This window comes from Ictidomys tridecemlineatus, chromosome 5, assembly GCF_052094955.1.
Source record: "Ictidomys tridecemlineatus isolate mIctTri1 chromosome 5, mIctTri1.hap1, whole genome shotgun sequence".
Taxonomy (NCBI): Eukaryota; Metazoa; Chordata; class Mammalia; order Rodentia; family Sciuridae; genus Ictidomys; species Ictidomys tridecemlineatus.
The window spans coordinates 16,999,935-17,020,468 of record NC_135481.1 but is presented as its reverse complement, the minus strand read 5'-3'; the positions used below and the strand labels follow the sequence as shown (position 1 = coordinate 17,020,468).

Genomic DNA, 20,534 nt, shown 5'->3' with positions numbered 1-20,534 from the left:
ATTCTTTTACCATCATCTCTTTATTTATTTATTTTTTAAAATTTATTTATATGTGGTACCGGGGATCAAACCCAGTGCCTCACGCATTCTAGGCAAGCGCGCTACTACTGAGCTTTATTATAGAATGGAATACCATACACATTAACAAATTCTAGAATTATTCTAACAATACTCTTAATATATTTGCAAGTATTCTTAGATAACATGTGGTTTTTTAATGACAAAGTCTCACTATGTTGCCCAAGTTAGTCTCAAACTTTGGCTCAAATGATCCTCTGGCCTCAGCCTTCCTAGAAGCTGGGACTACAGGAACACATCAGCATGGTTGTCTTGAATTTCCAAATTTGATGATAGTTTAGATGTTCTTCCCAAAAGGCAGGAATATAAAGATTCAAACAATACATAAAGATAGGAAGACAAAAAATTCACCTAACCCCTTGCCACTCAACTCTAGACAGCGCTAACATTTTCATTTATAAAATATACAATATCTGCTGTTTTAAATTTTTTCATTTATATAACCTATAATTGATAGCATATCATGTTGCTATAATTATATCATTATTTTAGAAGCTACTTTTCATTCTATTTCATATTATTACTAGTAGTTATAAGATTGTATAGAACTAAACCATTGGGTGATGCAGAATATTACAAAGTAAATGTTTAAGACAATATTCTGTATCCAATGTTTGTGTTCTCTATTGTACAATACTGTAGCCACTGGCCACAATGATTATTTAAATTATTTAGAATTAAAAATTCAGTTCACTTGTGGTTAGCAGCCACCTATTAGTAACAGATACAGAACATTTCCATCATTACAGAAAGTTTTGTTTATAACCATCCTAGTACATACATTGTTACGGATTTTTCAGATTATTGCCTAGGTAAATCCTAGAAAGGGAATTACTGAGTCAAAAGGTATACAGAAATAAAATGTTGATGCATATTACTAAATTGCTCAGTAATAGTAGGGCTAATTTACATTTCCACCAAAGAGACAATGGCAGCCCAGCCTTGAAAAAGACAGGACATATATATATAATACTTTTTCTGTGCTCTAAGGACATGTCCCAGATTTGCCAGCCTCTACTTCGATGAACTAAAAAGTTTATTTTTATAAAATTATCTATTTTCTGTGACTTTTTTGATGGGATAATACTGGATATACCAAGTTCTCAAAAAATTGATTTGATTCAAAATAGAAAACAGTTTTTATATTAATAATAGTTAGACATCTTCTAACCTTTTTAAAGACATTTTCTGTAGAAATGTGAATTTCAGGGCTGGGGATGTGGCTCCAGCGATAGCGCGCTCGCCTGGCATGTGTGCGACCCGGGTTCGATCCTCAGCACCACATACAAACAAAGATGTTCTGTCTGCAGATAACTAAAAAATAAATATTGAAAATTCTCTCTCTCTCTCTCTCTCTAAAAAAGAAAAAAAAGGAAAATACTTAAAAAAAAACAAAAAAGAAAAGTGAATTTCAGGTTTCTTCTGGGAATGTCAGGAAGGTCTGTTATAATGCTCGAGGTTGTGCTTCTTCCAGGCAGCACAGCATTCTCAGAAGCAGTCTACTGAGCTCTTCCAGTGCATGTACTTTAAAGACAAGGACCCTGAAACTGAGGAGCGATGCATATCTGATGGAGTTATTTACTCAATTAGAACAAATGGTGTGCTTGTATTTATACCGAGGTATGTTGCATCCAATGCAATAGGTAATAAGAAATCAGAATTAAACTAAAAATGTAGAACCAAAACAGTAAATTTACTAAAATATTTATTTAGGGCTAGGGACATAGCTCAGTGGTAGAGTGCTTACGTAGCATGCACGATGCCCTAGGTTTGATCCCACAGACTGCAAAAAATAATATTAAGCAAGTATTTATAGTTACCATAGATACAAAATGGGGGCAACTGGCCATTTTAGTGTCACCTGGGACCCTGGGCCTCCTTCCTCGGATAGAAGGGCTTGGGCCGGGCCAGCATCCACCTACCTCTTTGGGGCATTCTCTCACCCATTGACCCTTTCCCGAGGGGTTGGTCCCTAGGATACTCTCGAGTACATATGTATGTCCATCTATATCTATTTTAGGATCTTACGTAGCTAAATATTTTGTGTTCTCATTTACTATAGAAAAATAAATAAACCATGGGAAAAGTGGTGTTTTTAATCTAAAAGAAAAACTAGCATCCTAGATAAACATACAATATCTATATACTAAGTACATTATCTCTGAATTTTTATTCTGGCCCTGATTCAGGTTTGGGATTAAAGGTGCTGCTTATCTAAAAAATAAAGATGGTTTAGTGATCTCATGTGGTCCAGATAGCCGTTCTGAATGGAAACCAGGATCTCTTCAACGATTTCAAAACAAAATAATCTCTACCACAACAGCAGGGCAATCTGTTACATTCCATTTGTTTGACCATGTGACAGTAAGTCTATATTTACATTAAGTATTATTTTCATTGTAAATAACAAAGAATTTGATTTAGTAATATGTATTTTTTTCCTCCATGATAGGTAAGAATATCTGTACAAGCCTTGCGTTGCCATTCTGATACAATCAGGCTTGAAATAATAAGCAACAAACCATACATGATACCAAACACAGAACTTTTTCATCAGAGTTCTCTCTTGCTGAAGAGTGAATTAGTGAAAGAAGTGACCAGATCTATGGAAGAAGCTCAGCTTGCCCAAGAAGTCAAAGTAAACATCATTCAGGAAGAATATCAAGAATACTGCCAAACAAAGGGGCAAAGTCTATACACACTTCTAGAGGAGATAAGGGACCTAGCTCTCCTAGATGTTTCAAGCAATTACAGAACATAAAATATTCTTTGAACTTTATCTTATGTGTTTTAACATTCTTTCAAACTTCTAATTTGGTGTTACTCAGGACTACAGTTGCTCAAGATTGGAGAGGTATTTCATATATGTATAAAATGTTCTTTCATAATTCACTGAAGTTGTTAAAAAGTAAAACTAGATTACTAAACTGATTTTTCAGCTAGGATGACGGTGCAAAGCAGGTTGCTAGCCTAGTTTTCATCTTATCTCAAATCAATTCTTACCCAAAAAAAAGGTCTTATTGAAAAAAATAATTGCCTCATTGGGACAAAAGTGCCAGTGACATAGTCCTTTCTAACATCTATCAAATAACTTTTCAATCACTTTCAGGAAAGACCCAGTCCTGTCCATCTATCCACTTTAAAACTCCTCTACTTCAAACTTTCCCAGTTGTCCCAGCACCAGATGGGGACAGGGCATAGAGAGGGCACTGGGATACACAGCAAAGTCTTACCGCAACTCTCCTTTCCCACACCACCCCCATTATGTTGTGTATTCCTCTGATAATGAGGTATGTTGGATTCCACTTGTTGGAAACTTATTAAATGCCAGTAAATCCATCACTGGAAAAACAACCCCCCCGCCAATCCCCTCCTCATCTAGGATCATGATTATGGACAGAGGCCTGAATAGGGACTCCTGGGAAGCAGTTTCTCTAGGCAACAATGGCAACTCCATCATCTAGCTGACTGCTTATTGGCAACAATAAACCATGATCCTCTTGATACACATGCCTCCTGGCCCATCACTAATGGCAATTTGTATCAAACATACAATCCATACGTTATTCTTGTGCTTCCTGGATTTTCAATCAAACCATCTTTGTCACTTCCTCTCCCTATCTGAAGTCAGAAAGCCTGAAAAGCTCTGTGAAGATGCCCATCTCTCCTGGCTTTATGGATGGAAGCAAATGTAGCACCATCATTCCACTCTTTTCCTAAGAGGTAAAAGCATTTCTTTATAACTTCCTAAAAACTGGCTTAGTTCTTTCCCTCCTCTCCATAGCAATCTCCTACCAAGAACCAGACCTTCTTTAAACTTGTTGTCAACATGATCCTTTCCCATCTCTAATTAACCTCTATCAAACTGATAAAGCAGGCAAGGAGAACTCTAATCAGGTCCTTTCTCCATCTGGTCCCAACATTTATAGCTTCATAGTCACCAGTCCCAAATCTTCCTTATTTCCTAAATCTTTATCTCTGTGTCATTGTACAATGTTCTTCCTAATACTTGGACCCAACTGAAAGGTCAATCTGTTGAATTCACCTATGAATCATCCCTCAGTCTGTGTTACTCATAATATTGGGCAAATTTCCTCCCAACTATTCAAAAAGGTACCAAGGAGCATTCTTTGAACTTCCCCAGAATCTATGATGGTTAGATAATACGTTGACCTTTCATTTGCCCTTTTAATTATTAAAGTGACTCCCCAAACTACAGGCAACACTGTGAACATTTTATTAAAAATATAATTGCAGAACAGTGATCAAACACACAAAGTTTCCAAAGACATTTTTATTTCTTTTTAAAAAACAGACATTAGGGGACTAGGGTTGTGGCTTAGCAGTAAAGTGCTCCCCTAGGACATGTGGGGCTCTGGGTTTGATGCTCAGCACCACATAAAAATAAAATAAAGGTATAGTGTCCAACTAAAACACAATATTTAAAAAAAAAAAAACAGACATTTAGTGGGCTGAAGGTGGCAGAAAATGCTCTAAATAAAATACAAAGCAGGGCTGGGGATGTGTCTCAGTGATCGAGTGCCCCTGAGTTCAATCCCCAAGTACCAAAAGAAAAAAGTGACACACACCTGTAATCCTAGCGGCTCGGGAGGCTGAGGCAGGAGGATTGTAAATTCAAAGCTAGCCTCAGCAGCTTAGTGAAGCTCTAAGCAACTTAGCAAGATCCTGTCTCTAAACAAAATTTTAAAAGTGACATCAAGTCAGGCTTGGTGACACATAATTGCAATCCCAGTGATCCGGGAAAAAGGTAGGTGGATCACAAGTTGAAGGACAACCTCAGCAATTTAGCAAGACCTGTCTTAAAAAGGGCTCAATGGTATAGCACTCCTAGGTTTAATTCCCAGTAGCCCCCCCCCCAAAAAAATTTAAATACATATTTACATCTTAAAACATGCAATTTAGCGGAAATAAGGCATTTAATGCACACTAGTATTAGAAGCTGCTTAACAAATCACTTTATGAAGTCATATCTATATATAAAAAGACTTTACTAATATTACTGACAATTATAAATAAATATCAGAGTTTAAACAAGAATCCACAAACATTTTTACTACATAAAGGTTTTCTTACAAAGCAGACAAAAGACACAATAATAACTTTGATAACACTTCTGGATGAAGCATAAAATTACCTTTGCACATTTTAAAAGGATTGGTCCAGTTGTGTTTCCTCTAATTTTAATTGCTCCTCTTCATTTACAGAAGCATCATTATGTGAACTGACTAAAATGTCTTTGTTTAATCCATTTGACTCCTCATTTTGATCTTCATCAATACAAATCTCTTCAACTGTCTGTGCCTTGGGTGTATTCATTAACATTTCTAAAGGAAAAATTATATTATCATTATTCATAAGGACCCGATTCAATCTTATATCCAAGGTATAAATATCTTCAAAAGCTTGGGTTAGTAGAAATAAAACCTATGATCATTTAATTATGATTACTTTTTTTGTTGTTAACCATGGATTGAACCCAGGGGGACTCAACCACTGAGCCACATCCCCAGCCCTTTTTTATACTTTATTTAAGACAGGATCTTTGGGACTGGGGATGTGGCTCAAGCGGTAGCGTGCTCGCCTGGCATGCGTGTGGCCCAGGTTCGATCCTCAGCATCACATACCAACAAAGATGTTGTGTCCGCCAAAAACTGAAAAATAGATATTGAAATTCTCTCTCTAAAAAAAAAAAAAAAAATTTTTTTTAAAATAAAGACAGGATCTCACTGGGTTGCTTAGGGCCTCACTGAGTTGCTGAAGCTGGCTTTGAACTTGCCATCCTGTTGCTTAGCCTCCTGAGCTACTGGGATTACAGGAGCCATTATACCCAGCTTGATTACACCTAATCCTATATGAGATTTTTACACTTGTATACAAGTCCGCTTAAAATGCAAAGGGTCTTGGGGCTAGGTGAATAGCTCAGTGGTACTATGTATGCACTTAGCAAACCCCTGCTCTATTCTAGGGATCAAACCTGGGATGCTTTACAATGAATTACATCCCAAGCCCATTTTATTTGATAAACAGTTTTGAGCTGGGGTTATGGCTTAGTGGTAAAGCGCTCGCCTAGCATGTGGAAGGCCCTGGGTTTGATCCTCAGCACCACATAAAAATAAAATAAAGATATTGTGTCCAACTACAACTAAAAATATATATATTTTTAAAAAAAGAGTCTTGCTAAACTGCTGGGACTGGCCTCAAGCCTGTGATCCTCCTACCTCAGTTTCTCAAGTAGCTGGGATTATGGCATGGGCCACCACACCTGGTGCAAAGGGTCTTGAATGATACTAAACTCCAACTTTTAAAAAAATTTTTGGTATTAGGATACTTTACCACTGGGTTATAGCTTCAGCCCTTTTTATTTTTTTTAGTTTGAGACAGAGTCTTGCTAAGTTGTTTAGGGCCTCACTAAATAGCAGAGGCTGCCCTTGAACTTGTGATCTTCCTGCTTCAGTCTCCCAAGCTGCTGGGATTTTAGGCATGCACCACTGCACCTGTCTTAAATTCAAACTGCTGACTCACAAGTGTAACTTCTCATTCAAAATCAGAACTACTTGAAAGAAGTTCAAAAAACCAAATGCATAATAATTTTGTCAAAGTGATCTAAAGTAAAGAAAATTTAGGAAAATTACTTTTATTTGGGCAAATTTTAAGTTATATCTTATAAAGAGGTCAGACTTAAATACCTATTACCAGGTATATATTGAGAGGGCAAGAAAGCTACTACTGTTAATTTTATCTTCATGTAATTTATTTTTGTAGTTGTAGATGAACAGAATACCTTTGTTGTATTGCTAAGCATTGGACCCAGTGCCTCACACATGCTAGGTAAGTGCTCTGCCACTGAGCTATAGTCCCAGCCCAATATTCATGTAATTTTTCACATGGTACTAATAAAACATTGGTAAAGATAAAAACTAAGTTCATTTTAGCTGAAAAAAATATCATGATTGGTAGTCACAATATTTAAGAATGTTGTAATATTAAGTGAAACTTGTTTTACAATATGGTCTTTACTTACCATATAATTATTTTTCCCACTTTGAAGGAAAAATCTAGAAATTGAGAAAACTTTTGATTCTTTTTAAAAAATAGTTTTAATGCTTATTTATATAGCATCTAACCCCATAATCATTTTTAAAAACAGCAAATTTAGAGCTGAGGATATATAACTCAACTGTAGAGCAGGTACATTATCATACACAAAGCTGTGGGTTCAATCCCTGGCTCCAAATAAATAAAGAGCAAATCTTAAATTGGGAAGGGATAAGCAAATGAACAGCCACCAAAAGTACACCTCATAACAGAACATAATACAATAAAAAGAATTTAGTGGTTGTGGCTCAGAGGTAGAGCGCCCACCTAGCATGTGCGAGGCTCTGGGTTTGATTCTTTTTTTTTTTTTTTTAAGAGAGAGTGAGAGAGGAGAGAGAGAGAGAATTTTTAATATTTATTTTTTAGTTCTCAGCAGACACAACATCTTTGTTGGTATGCGGTGCTAAGATTCGAACCCGGGCCGCATGCATGCCAGGCAAGCGCGCTACCGCTTGAGCCATATCCCTAGCCCCTGGGTTCGATTCTTAGCACCAATAAAAATCAATAAAGGTATTGTGTCTAAAAAATAAATATTAAAAAAAAAAAAAGAATTTTAGTACCTGTTTGTATCACAACAAATGGCTCTAAAATTCTCAACTGGTCCATGATTTAAAAAGTCAGGGAAGAATATATTTTTGAACAATTCAGAATCCTAGGAGATACCGAGCTATCCAGAAAACCATCTTAAACTCATTCTTTCAATATTTCCAAATAGCTCTCTTCCTCCCTCTCTCTCTCTCTCTTTCTCACACACACACACACACACACACACACACACACACACAAGTTTAATATCACACATTTCCATTCCAAGAGGTAGTTTATTTAGGTAGATAGTAGAGAAGTTAAAATTTTCAACATGCCTATGATATATTAATGGCAGCTCATAAAACTTACCATTTCCTAGGGACTGACTATTACTCAGTAGCTTTGCCTGCCTTCTTTCCAAGGCCAGTTGTTTATTTCTCTCAATTCTTTGTTGTTGCTCTTCTGTTAGGTTTCTACTTGACACAGAAGCAAACTTCTCACTTTCAGATGAGTCTGTCAAAAAGGGATCTAACTCGGCAGCAGTTACATCAAGGCCTTTGCTTTCCCCCACTTCATCTGCAGTAGAAAAGAAAAAATTAGTACAACTGAAGCCTTAGAAAAAAAGAGATTATCCAGATTTTAACTGAAAAGTGGCTTGAAGAGGCAACAGGTCAGGGCACAGTGATACATGCCTGTGATCCCAGTAACTCAGGAGGCTGAGACAAAAGGATCCCAAGTATGAGGTCAGTTTGGACCCTATGCTAAAATAAAAGATAAAAAAGGGCTGGGTAGGGATGTAGCCCCTGGGTTCAACCCCCAGTATGAACAAAAGAAAACAAAACATAATAAAATGGTGGCAAGTGGCTGCATCTGAAGAAACAATTCATGAGGTATGAGAATATTGCAAATACATGCTTGATTCAAACAAGAAAAAAATTTTTTTTTTTTTTTTAATTGGGGAGTACTAGGAATTGAACCCAGGGGCACTTAGCCACTGAGAAACATCCCCAGCTCTTTTTATTTTGAGATAGGGTCTTGTAAAATTGCTTAGAGCCTCACTAAATTGATGAAGTTGACTTTGAATTTGTGACCTCCTGCCTCAGCCTCCCAAACTGCTTAAATTACAGATATGTGCCACCACACCTGACCAAGAAATTTTTATAAAACACCTTAAAGGTGCATGTTTAGTCAAATGAAAATATTATTAAGTGGTAGAGTACTTGCCTAGCATACGCAAGGTCTTTTTTTTTTTTAATCTTTTTTTTAGAGAGAAAGAGAGGTAGATAGAGGTAGAGAGAATTTTAATATTTATTTTTTTTAGTTATCAGCGGGCACAACATCTTTGTTTGTATGTGGTGCTGAGGATCGAACCCGGGCCGCAGGCATGCCAGGTGAGCACGCTACTACTTGAGCCACATCCCAAGCCCCATAAGCAAGGTCTTGAGTTAATTATTATTTGCAGTGATGGGGATTTAAGAAAAATTAAGCCAGGCGCAGTGGCACATGCCTGTAATCCCAGTGGCTCGGGAAGCTGAGGCAGGAGGATCATGAGTTCAAAGCCACACTCAGCAAAAGCACAGCACTAGGCAACTTAGTGAGACCCTATCTCTAAATAAAATAAAAAAATAGGGCTGGGTTGTGGCCTCAGGGGTTAAATACCCCTAAGTTCAATTCCTAGTATCTGCCCCCCCAAAAAAATTAAATTTTATTAACATATTTAAAATGAGGACTGGGAAGCTGGACACAGTGGCTTACACCTCTAATCCCAGTTATTCAGAAGACTGAGGCAAGAGGATTGCAAGTTTGAGGCCAACCTGGGCAACATAATGAGACCCCCATCTCAAAAACTGAAAATAAAATGAGGGCCAAGGCTAAGGATGTGGCTCAGTGAGTAGGGTGCTTGTCCAGCATCCACAAGGACCTGGGTTCAATCCCCAGCATCAAAAGCCAAAAATGAAAGGACTTTAAGTGCTAAACTACCACTTGTTCATATGACAGAATTAGTCTGTTCTATGAACTGAACTGAAAAATGCAAGAAACAGGCCCTCGTTCATTTTCAAAATTCAGCATAATATGACATGGAGATGCTTTTGATTGCCCAGGCAAGTAAACTGACATTGTGTTTTTACCAAACACCAGCAAAATGCACAAGTGGTAGTTTAAAAAGATCTGAAAAAGAACAAAATGCCTTCAGGTAGAATAGAAACACAAGCAAAAAATAACAAAATGGCAGAGATAAGACTTCACTTTCTCTCTGCGTCATCTACATTATGGGATTAAAAAAACGATAATCCCAGGGACTGGGGTTATGGCTCAGTGGTAGAGTATCCGCCTCACACTTGCAAGGCCCTGGGTTAGATCCTCAGCACCACATATAAATAAAATAAAGTTATTGTGTCCAACTACAAATAATAAATATTTTAATAAGATATAATTCCAACAGATCTGACAAAGCCACTTGAAAATTTTAAATCACTATATCCCCATTTGAAATATGAATTTATATCTCATCCCTGTCCTATAATATATATTATGACTTATGATATTCGGTAAAATAGTAGAAAATATCCCAAAACATGAAAATAAACCTCTACAATTACTTAGTGACATATACTTAATCCAGCCCTTTACACAAAAGCCTCTTTGGAAACTCCTTCCTTTGTAGTTAAAAAGCCACTTTTCCTTCCTGGAATGGTAAAATATTTATGTGTCAAGAAACTAAAATGCTGGGCTGGGGATGTGGCTCAAGCAGTTGCACGCTCGCCTGGCATGCGTGCGGCCCGGGTTCGATCCTCAGCACCGCATACCAACAAAGATGTTGTGTCCACCGAGAACTAAAAAATAAATATTAAAATTCTCTCTCTCTCCCTCTCTCCTCTCTCTTTAAAAAAAAAAAAAAAAAGAAAGAAACTAAAATGCGGGGCTGGGGATGTGGCTCAAGTGGTAGTGCGTTCGCCTGGCATGCATGTGGCCCGGGTTCGATCCTCAGCACCACATACAAACAAAGATGTTGTGTTCGCTGAAAACTGAGAAATAAATATTAAAAAAATTCTCTCTTTTAAAAAAAAATAAATAAATAATAAAGGCATTGTTTGTCTCCACCTTCACCTAAAAAAAAAAATTAAAAAAAAAAAAAGAAAAAAGAAACTAAAATGCATTCCTTTGTCAAAAAATACTAATAGAATACTAATACTGCTGGAGAAGAAACAGGCACTAGAACCAATTATGAGTGAGGTATTCTTTTTCTTTTAATATTTAGTTTTAGTTGTAGTTGGACACAATTCCTTTATTTTTGTTTATATATTTTTATGTGGTGCTGAGGATGGAACCCAGGGCCTCACACGTGCTAGGTGAGCACTCTACTGTGAGTCACAACCCCAGCCCCCACCAGTGAGGTTTTTAATATGCTTTACCTTACAGAGCTTAGAAGATTCTAAATCAATAATAATGAAATACCCAAACAAGTATTTTTCATGAGCCACAAAAGAAAAACTACTTTAGTAGTAAATGATCTCTTTAATATAAACAATGTTGTATGGGGGAAAAATATGAATGTAACCACTGATGAGGCAATGTATTGCTTTAACTAGGATATAAAGGGGGTAAAAAAAAAAAAAAAAAAAAAAAAACAATTAGCAGGCCTGTAATCCCAGCAGCTCAGGAGGCTGAGACAGGAAGATTGTGAGTTCAAAGCCAGCCTCAGCAAAAGCAAGGCACTGAGCAACTCAGTGAGACCCTGTCTCTAAATAAAATATAAAACAGGGCTGGGGATGTGGCTCAGAAGTTGAGTGCTCCTAAGTTCAATCCCTACTACCTGCCCTCCCCCCAAATTAAAACCCCAGATAACTTAAATCACATTCCTTCACTTTTTTTTAACAGGGTGGTGGGTACTGGGAATTGAACCCAGGGATACTTTACCACTAAGTTACATTCCCAGCCTTCCCCTCTACCTTTTTTTTTTTTTTTTTTTTTTTTAAGGCAGTGTTTAAATTGCTTAGGGCCTCACTAAGCTTACCAGGCTAGCCTTGAACTTGCAATCCTCCTGCTCAGGTTTCCAAGTCACTGGGATTACAGGTGTACACCATCACACCAAACTCCTTCTCACTTTTTTTTTTTTTGTGGTGCTCGGGATGGAACCCATGGCCTTGTGCATGTGAGGCAAGCACTGAGCTATATCCCCAGCCCCTCCATCTCACTTTTAAAAGCAACTTATAATTAACTTTGGGGGATTCAATATGGAACCTGTATTTCTCACATCTATTAAAAGTTACAAAACATGTATGGAGCCATCGCACAGAAAATCTGATAACTGTACAGATCCTGTCGGCAGGAACCATCTGTGTTAATGTGTGTGACTGTCTATGGTTGCACTGTACAACTAACAAATGCAATCAACATCAGGAACAGTCACATGAGTCTTACTAAAATCCTACATTCAGAATGTGCACTATAAGTGAAATGCAAACTTTCATCATCACTGTATTCTGCCTAATCCAAGGGCACTTAATTACTGAGCCACATCCTCAGTCCTTTTTAATTTTTTTAAATTTTGAGGCAGGGCCTCACTAAGTTGCTTAGGGCCTTACTAAGTTGCTGAGCCTGGTTTTAAACTTGTGATCCTCCTGCCTCAGCCTCCTGAGCTGTTGGTATTACAGGCATGTGTCACCATGCCCGACCACTCTATCTTGATACATATTTTTATTAACAAACACTATAAAGGATTAATGGTCTGACAAATTCTCACAAGTTCACATTTTTTTAAAAATTTATTTATATGTGGTGCTGAAAATTGAACCCAGTGCCTCACACATGCTAGGCAAGCATTCTGCCACTGAGCCACAATCGCAGCCCTGCAACTATATCTTTAAGAAGCAAATTTCAGGGGCTGGAGCTGGGGCTGAGTGGAAGCGCACGTGCCTGGTATGTGTGAGGCACTGGGTTTGATTCTCAGCACCATCTATGGAAAAAAAAAAAAAAAAAAGATCTGTCAGCAACTAAAAAATATTAAAAAAGAAAAAGAAACAAATTTCAGCCAGGCGTGGTGGCACATGCCTGGAATCCCAGTGGCTTGGGAAGCTAAGGCAGGAGGATCATGGGTTTAAAGCCAGCCTTAGCAATGGCATGTGCTAAGCAACTCAGACCTGTCTCTAAATAAAATACAAAACAGGGCTGGGGATGTGGCTTAGTAGTTGAGTGGCCCTGAGTTCAACCCCCAGTACCCCTCCCCTAAAAAAGAAAAAAAAAAAAAATTTCATATGCATTCTAGATTTCCTAATGCATTTTAACTTGTTCCTATCAACTGTACTGATTATATACACAATACAGATTGAGAATACAGTCCTCTGTTACCTACCCCAATTGGATCCATTTCTAAAAGCAAAATTGTTATAAAGCAGATAAACCTATATACTTACCATCATTGCTAACAAAATCTTCATGTAAAATAGGGAGATCAAGTCGAATTCGTTTTAAACAGGTCTGACAATAAAGAAGATATTTTTACATTTTCATCTAAATGTTAGGAAGAGAAATGATCACTTATTCAATTCTTAGTTTCTAAAGAACTGTCCTTCAAATAGACATTATTAATTTTCCCTCTACCACAACAAATTTCAAAATGAAAACCCCAAAATAGCAATCTAACCTCAGCTACATTTACCTTTGTTCTATTTAGCACTATGAACAACATTCATAATAATCACAATACTTACCTGCACTTCCTTTTTATTTCCCAGATATTCAACTCTGTCAATAAAATCCTCAAATTGCAGTTTGGGGAATAGCCTATGTGCCCAGTGCTCCATGTTTCTGATTAGTGTCTTCAAGTCTTCAGCCTGGCACATAAAAATAAAAACGCTAAATAGAAGACTCATTCTCACATTGGCCTTGTCAGCAGATTTCAGAACTGAAAAGAAATGCCAAAGTCATTGGTGTCATATTTATATATAGTTAGGAAACTTTTAGAAGGAAATTTACAAAGAAAAATATTTACTAAGGGCTTAGAGGATTACAGTTCTAAAAGAGCACTGGATATATGTTTTTAAAAATCAGAGGAGCTGAAGTTGGGCATGATGTTGCATGTTTGCAATCCTAGATACTTTCAAGGCTGACACAGGAGAATCACAATTTCAGGGCCAACCTCAGAAACTTAGCGAGATCCTATCTCAAAAAATAAAAAGGGCAGAAGGTGTAGTTCCGTGGTAGAACACCTCTGGTCTCAATTCCTAGCCCCACAAAACATAAATAAACAAAATTAAAAACCAGATGAAAAAATACCAGTAAGAAAATTTCCAAGATAATAATATGTGTCTTTTCAGAATTGTAAAGTAAAACCCCAAAATGAGCTTTAATACAATATGTCAAAATATCTCTCAGGAATCCTAACTGGAATAAGTTATAGTCCATATATGTATAAAAGGTCAAAATACACTCTACTATCAAGTGTATCTAAAAAGAACAATAATTAAAAAAAAACTTTCAGGAATAACTAAACACTGACAGATCCCAAAATCATATACTTAGAAAAAATCATTGAAAATTCAGAACTGTAAGGAATATATTTAAAAACCCAAGGACAGAGACTAGAAAGAACAGTTTAAACATTCTCAAACCATTAATACCTCTCCATATTTGAAATTCCAATTAAGATTTTTTAAAAATGTAAATTAAAAATAAATTTTAATAAACTTGACTCATGAAAAGTAAAGTTATAAATTCCTGGTTTTGCTATAAAATATTCATTCTTCACTTTACAATATTTTAAAATAGGACTACATAAAGTCAAATTCCAATTCTATCACTTAAAAGCCATTTACATCTCTGTACCTATTTCCTCATGTGTGAGACTAATATACATACCTCACAGGGTTATTGTAAGGATTAATAAAAACAATGTGCCACAGGCATGGTGAAGCATACCTGTAATCCCAGAGGTTCAGGGAGGCTGAAGCACGAGGATCACAAATTCAAAGCCAGTCTTAGCAACTTAGCAAAGCCTTAGCAATTTAGAGAGATCCCGTCTCAAATAAAATATAAAAGGGCTAGGTATGTGGCTCAGTGGTCAAGCACCCTTGGGTTCAATCCCTAGTACCAAAAATTAAAAAATAAAGAAATAAAACAAAAACCCTGATATGGCTCAGTGATTAAGCACACTGAGGCTCAATCTCAGGTATCAAACAAGCAAACAGTGCACCTGACACTATGTAAATTCTGAAATGTTGCTATTTTTATTTGACCATGACTAGAAGCAAATGTCAAAACTACCAACTCTATCACTGACTAAATATGCTTTTTTTGTTTTTATTTTATTTTATTTTATTTTTTTAAAGAGAGAGAGAGAGAGAGGGAGGAAGGGAGAGAGAGAGAGAGAGAGAGAGAGAGAGAGAGAGAGAGAGAGAGAGAGAGAGAATTTTTTTTTTAAATATTTATTTTTTAGTTCTCGGCAGACACAACATCTTTGTTGGTATGTGGTGCTGAGGATCGAACCCGGGCCGCACGCATGCCAGGCTACCGCTTGAGCCACATCCTGTTTTTTTTGTTTTTAAAGAGAGAGTGAGAGAGGGAGGGGGAGGGGGAGGGAGAGAGAGAGAGAGAATTTTAATATTTTTTTTTTTTTTAGTTATCGGCGGAGACAACATCTTTGCTTTGTATGTGATGCTGAGGATCAAACCCAGGCCACAGGCATGCCAGGCGAGTGCGCTACCGCTTGAGCACATCCCAGCCCTAAATATGTAATACTAAGAACACAATCTCTTTTCATTCTCCCCTTCTAATAATAAAGGTATAAATTATTTTAAAGATTCAATTACCTAAAATCATTTTCCAGTTGGAAGTAGCTGATTAACCACCTCACAATGTCACATTAGACACAAAGGAACCAAGAAAAGAAAAACTGTGCTGGGGGCATAGCTCAGTGGTAGAGCATTTGCTTAGTGCTCTCAAAGTCCTGGGTTCAATCCCCAACATTGCAAAAACATGATAGTTAAAAAAAAAAAAAAAAAAAAAAAACCAAAAAACTAAATACAGTTAAGTTCCAAGTTAATATAAGAAGAAAAAGTAGTGAGTGTTCAAAATTGTAAGAAAATAGTAAAAATTTCTAAGGGCAAAATACAGAATAAAGTAAACTCAAAGCACATTCTGGCCCAATGAACACAAAATGCCTATTATTCATATAAACTTACTTATTTTAATAAAGGCTTATTATAAACACGATCAAGACTTCATAAATTCAAAGTACCAATTCACCACTAATACCTGAAAATTTCATCTACCACTATCCTATCTCGTCTAGTACTAGTACTACTACTATTACTACCTTATCCCTCAGGTAGTAGGTAGTAAAACAGCCTGAGTTGTTGACGACCTCCAGTTTCTTTCTCCTTACAAATTATCCTGCATACCATACACCTAAATATTACTGTCAATATTATTTTAGTTGGGCAATTAAACTAAGCTCAGTTTTAATTATTGGCCATTGGCCACTCAAAACTCTTAAGTCTGTGACTAGATAATGGGACCAACACTCACTTCATAGATTGAAAATTAACAGAGAACATATTTGAAATACTTTAAACTGCAAAGCCCTATAAAAAGATTATCTACCAAAAACCTACCTAGTCTTATTATTCAAAGATAAGAGAATTTTAAAACATACAGTTATACAGTGTACATCTGTTATTAAATGTTTTCATTTTTTCAAAAACTTTACTGATATCTATTAACCAGACACTGTCTCATATCTTGGGGACATATAAGTAATCAATTCAGGGCTGGAGATGTGGCTCAAGCGGTAGTGCGCTCGCCTGGCATGCGTGCGGCCCGGGTTCGATCCTCAGCACCACATACAAACAAAGATGTTGTGTCTGCCGAAAACTAAAAATGAGTATTAAAAATTCTATAAAAAAAAAAATAATAAGTGATCAATTCAGGCAGAGTCTTTGCCCTCATGAAGTTTAAAATCATTCTTTGAAGAGCAAAGTAAATTCTATTCCTCCTATCTGTGTGTGTGTATTTGTTTGCTAATGGGGATTGAACCCAGAGATACTTTACCATTAAGCTATACCTCACTTTTTTTTTTTTTTTTTTAATTTGAGATAGATCTCACGCAGTTGCCCAAGCTGGCCTCACACCTGTGATCCTCTTGCTTTCACCTCTCAAGTCATTGGATTACAGGTGTGCACCACTACACCTAGCTTCCTCTAAATTTATAACTTTAAACTCAGGCTTAGAGACTCAGAAATGATTTTACCTAAAGCTATGACTTTACATATATATGTATGTATATCTACATATGATGTGACAAAAAATGAGACTACACAGACATATTTTCTAATTCTTTAAATAGTACCTTTTCCACTACATCACAACTGCTTTTCAGGTGATATTATGATTAATGGAAATATTTAAAGATTCTCAAGAAGATAATGAGCCCACAGTTTACTGCTATTTTAAAAAACAAGACTAGGGCTGGGGCTGTAGCTCAGTGGCAGAGTGCTTGCCTGGCATGCGTGGGGCACTGGGTTCGATCCCTAGCACCACATAAAAATAAGCAAAATAAGGGCATTCTGTCCCTCTACAACTATAAAAGATATTAAAAAAAAAAAAAAGACAAAAAGGAAAATAAGACCTTTCTTACCTCATGACCTTTCCCTTTGAATTTTGTCTTATCAAACACATGCCTTAAGGCAGGAAGTCCTCTCTCTGAAATTAATCTGTAAATAGAAAAACATTTTGAATTTCAAGTTTCCTAGAGTGAAGTCCAAACCAAGACCATAGGAAAAAAAAATATTTTCTCCTAAATGAAAACAAATATTTATAGAACAATCTGATTTTCAATTCACCCCAACCCAAAGCTTGTAACATTAGAAAAAAACAATAGCTATAAAGTATAAACGTGTATAGAAAACACATACCTCTGAGCATCCAACTTGGGAATATTCCTTTTAACTGTTCTCTTTACAGGTACAGGAACAGGTGCTCTGGTCCCTGACCCTGATGAAATATATCAAGAAGCAGCATTATATAATTTAAGCCTTACTTACAAATTTATTATTTATAAGCTGATGGATGGATAAGTGAACATGGATACTTTTGTGAAACTCTATACAGACCTTCATCAGGTTCAGGTCCTTCACCATCTCTCTGCGGAGATGCTGGAGGTGGGAAAGGAGGAAAAGTTTCATCTTCTACATGTTCATAATCTGGCAGGTCAACTAAGCCATTCTCTTGGGGTTCTAACATTTTTTTCCCTAGGGGAAAAAAAAAGTAAAATTATTCTTATTTATCCAAAATAATATTCCTATTATACAGTTAAGTTCCAGATGAAGCAAGTTCATGGGTAAGCCACATTTTAGATCACACATCATTAAAAAAAAAAAAGAAAGAAAGAAAACAATGAGAAAAAAGACTAGGCTAGAAACTGGCACTGAGTTCTACTATAGACTCTACCACTGAATATGATTTTGAACAAAATCATTTTACATCAACTACTTAATGAGTTAATAAGTACCTGAGACTTGTACTTGATGAGTTAATAAGCACCTGAGACTTCTTTTCAATGGCTTCTGTTTTAAGAATAAAAACCCCAAGGTCATGAGTAAACTGGCCTCTTTATACCTCTTTGGCCCCACTTTACATAACTCTTTGCCCCTTCTTTCAGTTCCTTGAAAGAGCCATATCCCTCATGGCCTTGGATCTTTGCAATTGCTATTTCCTATCTTAAATGCTCTTCCCTGACTCCTAATCTTTTTCAGATTTCCATTACCACCTCCTCAGAAAATCTATCCCAATTTCCTCAATTTAAATCCTCTTTTAATAAGCACTGATAATACCAAGTCTCACAGTAATTATTATTTCAACATTAGGTTTTGTGTGCTTATTTAATGTTTGTTTACCATACTAGACCAGGTAGGGCTCTTTGTGTTCCCCCACTGCATCCCTACTGCTGGTACACAACAGGTGCTCAATATATATTTGTTAGTGAAGGAAGTAGCGAAAAGAATTACAAACCAGGCAAAGTGACATGCACCTATAGTCCCAGCAAGCTAAAACAGGAAGATCCCTGAGCCCAAGCATTCCAGGTCACCCTGGGGAACACACAGACTCAGTCTTTAAAAATAAATAAAACAAGTATATTTACCTCTATTTCAATTAAGTCCTTTGGAAAGAAGTGGGGCTCAGAAATTCGAGGTTGACAGGGAGCTCTGAGTTTGGTGACAAGGCACAAACTATATTAAGTTCATCAAAGAAGTGTTCGGGCATGGGGCACGGAGCATGGGGCATAGGGCGAGGAGTGTCAGTAAACTGATGCTCCTTAGCTGCAGATCACATTTCCTACACTTCTTTCACGCCTTGACAATGGTGGCATAACTGCCTCTTTTTAAGACACTGATCAAACTCTTAACTTCCTCCTCTGATCCCCAAACTTTCAGAGGACTGAAGATTAACACACGTAATATCCAAACCAATTCGTTCCCAGACCCTTTCGTTTCCCATGTCCCCAAGTCCTCGGAACAGAAGCCCTCTGTCTGACTTTAATTCCCCTGGGTTCCACGGCTGAAAACATCACCCCTCCCAGCCTCCTCTCCAACTCTCACCTCGCTCCCCCGGTTCAACCGGGTTCATTCGCTGCACATCCACAAGGCGCCCTCCGTGTTTATAGGGCCTTCTACAGAAGCAGAGGGACCCGGAAACGCGCTCGCTCCAGCCAGAAGGCTCGGCTTAGCGGCAGGCAGCCCTGAACGGCAACGCAGGTAAACGTGCCCGCCCCCTACGGTCCAGGCCGGTCCCGCCCTCCCCCCCCCCCCCCCGCTCCAGGGGCGCTTGGCCGAAATCCTGTTCTCCAGCTCCTCACCCGCTCCCTGAGACTCCCCAGCTCCAGTCAAGCTCCGAAAGAAGAAGCCTCCTTACCAAGAACTTCACTTTCGTGGCACCCGCTTTCAGCTCACGCCGCCTGCAGCCTCGGCGCGGTGGGCGCCCCGCTGGACGCAGCGGGTGAACCGAACTTCTCGCGAGACGCCGACACACCGGCGGTGTAAGAGGTCTCGGAGTTTGGCGCCAAATACACGCAGGGCCTGGGCGGGGCCTTTATGAAGCCCAGCCCCGCCCCGCGGCCTCGCGGTTCCCCACCTTTCCGAATCTTGAGTTCTTTCTCTCCTCCTTTGCTTAAAGTTGATAGTTGTTACTTCCTGGACACTTTATACTTTGGAAGTGTTGAAAACTGAGTTGTGGAGGAAGTTAAAAACGGGTAGAGGGAAGCAGTATTGATTGCGAAACTGCCTTTTTTTCAGAGTTGATGGCGGAATGCCTGGAGGTGAGTGCGGCTTTTCCTGGGTGCCGGGGATTGAGCCCAGGGGGCTCCACTGGGCTGCTTCCCCAGCCCTTTTTTTTTTTTTTTTTTCTTAAAGAGAGAGAGAGAATTTTTTTAATATTTATTTTTTAGTTCTCTGTGGACACAACATCTTTGTATGTGGTGCTGAGGATCGAACCCGGGCCGCACGCATGCCAGGCGAGCGCGCTACTGCTTGAGCCACATCCCCAGCCTTTTTTCTTTACTTTGAAGTGGCCTAAGTTTCCCAGGCTGGCATGGACCTTGTCATTGTCACGAGTCGCACTTTTTTTTAAATAGCCAGGCGCTTCGGGACACGCCTGTAATGCCAGCGACTCGCCACGTTGTCGCAGGAGGATCTCCATCACCTCAGTAATTTAGCGAAACCCTGTCTTAAAAATGGGCTGGGGGTATAGCGTAAAGCGCCTCAGGTTATTTCTCCCAAAAAAGGAAGAAAGAAAAGAAAAACAAAAATGATATCTGCAGC

General features: G+C 38.0%; 2 protein-coding genes and 1 non-coding gene across 16 annotated transcripts in view; 1 reads left to right on the top strand and 2 right to left on the bottom strand.

Annotated features, from left to right (window-relative positions):
- Dis3l (DIS3 like exosome 3'-5' exoribonuclease) overlaps positions 1 to 2,857 on the top strand; it is a 38,262-nt gene extending 35,405 nt beyond the window's left edge. For 8 of the 9 annotated variants that reach the window (XM_078049420.1, XM_078049421.1, XM_078049423.1 and 5 more), the window contains 3 exons: positions 1,553 to 1,698; positions 2,268 to 2,442; positions 2,531 to 2,857. In XM_078049420.1, coding sequence (XP_077905546.1) covers positions 1,553 to 1,698; positions 2,268 to 2,442; positions 2,531 to 2,839 — 630 coding nt within the window. In that variant the 3' untranslated portion in view covers positions 2,840 to 2,857. Of the gene's footprint in view, positions 1 to 1,552; positions 1,699 to 2,267; positions 2,443 to 2,530 lie in introns of those variants that run through there. The other variant, XM_078049424.1, reaches the window with a different exon arrangement.
- Positions 2 to 20,271, bottom strand: Tipin (TIMELESS interacting protein). 6 transcript variants are annotated; one of them, XM_078049425.1, is made up of 9 exons: positions 19,317 to 19,477; positions 17,832 to 17,969; positions 17,634 to 17,712; positions 17,357 to 17,432; positions 13,434 to 13,556; positions 13,137 to 13,200; positions 8,092 to 8,298; positions 5,234 to 5,423; positions 2 to 1,392 (listed from the first exon to the last, which is right to left on the bottom strand). In XM_078049425.1, the coding sequence occupies exons 1-8, from the start codon at positions 19,342 to 19,344 to the stop codon at positions 5,245 to 5,247; spliced, it is 894 nt and encodes a 297-aa protein (XP_077905551.1). In that variant the 5' UTR covers positions 19,345 to 19,477; the 3' UTR covers positions 2 to 1,392; positions 5,234 to 5,244. The 6 variants fall into 6 exon arrangements, with proteins under 6 accessions (XP_077905551.1, XP_077905553.1, XP_077905555.1 ...); XM_078049427.1 differs by lacking the exons at positions 2 to 1,392; positions 19,317 to 19,477 and adding exons at positions 18,860 to 18,923; positions 19,630 to 20,271 and having other exon boundaries at positions 4,358 to 5,423; XM_078049429.1 differs by lacking the exons at positions 2 to 1,392; positions 19,317 to 19,477 and adding exons at positions 18,230 to 18,284; positions 19,630 to 20,271 and having other exon boundaries at positions 4,358 to 5,423.
- Positions 11,998 to 12,133, bottom strand: LOC120887070 (small Cajal body-specific RNA 14). The gene has a single exon (XR_005730238.1).
- Positions 20,272 to 20,534: the final 263 nt, after the last annotated feature.

Coding starts and splice junctions, on each gene's coding strand:
- Tipin (XM_078049425.1), bottom strand. CDS start 19,344: ATGAACCCGGTTGAACCGGGGGAGCGAG. Junction 17,433..17,633: donor CCCAAGTTGGATGCTCAGAG/GTATGTGTTTTC, acceptor TTCTATTTACAG/ATTAATTTCAGAGAGAGGAC. Junction 13,557..17,356: donor TCAAAGGGAAAGGTCATGAG/GTAAGAAAGGTC, acceptor TTTATGTGCCAG/GCTGAAGACTTGAAGACACT.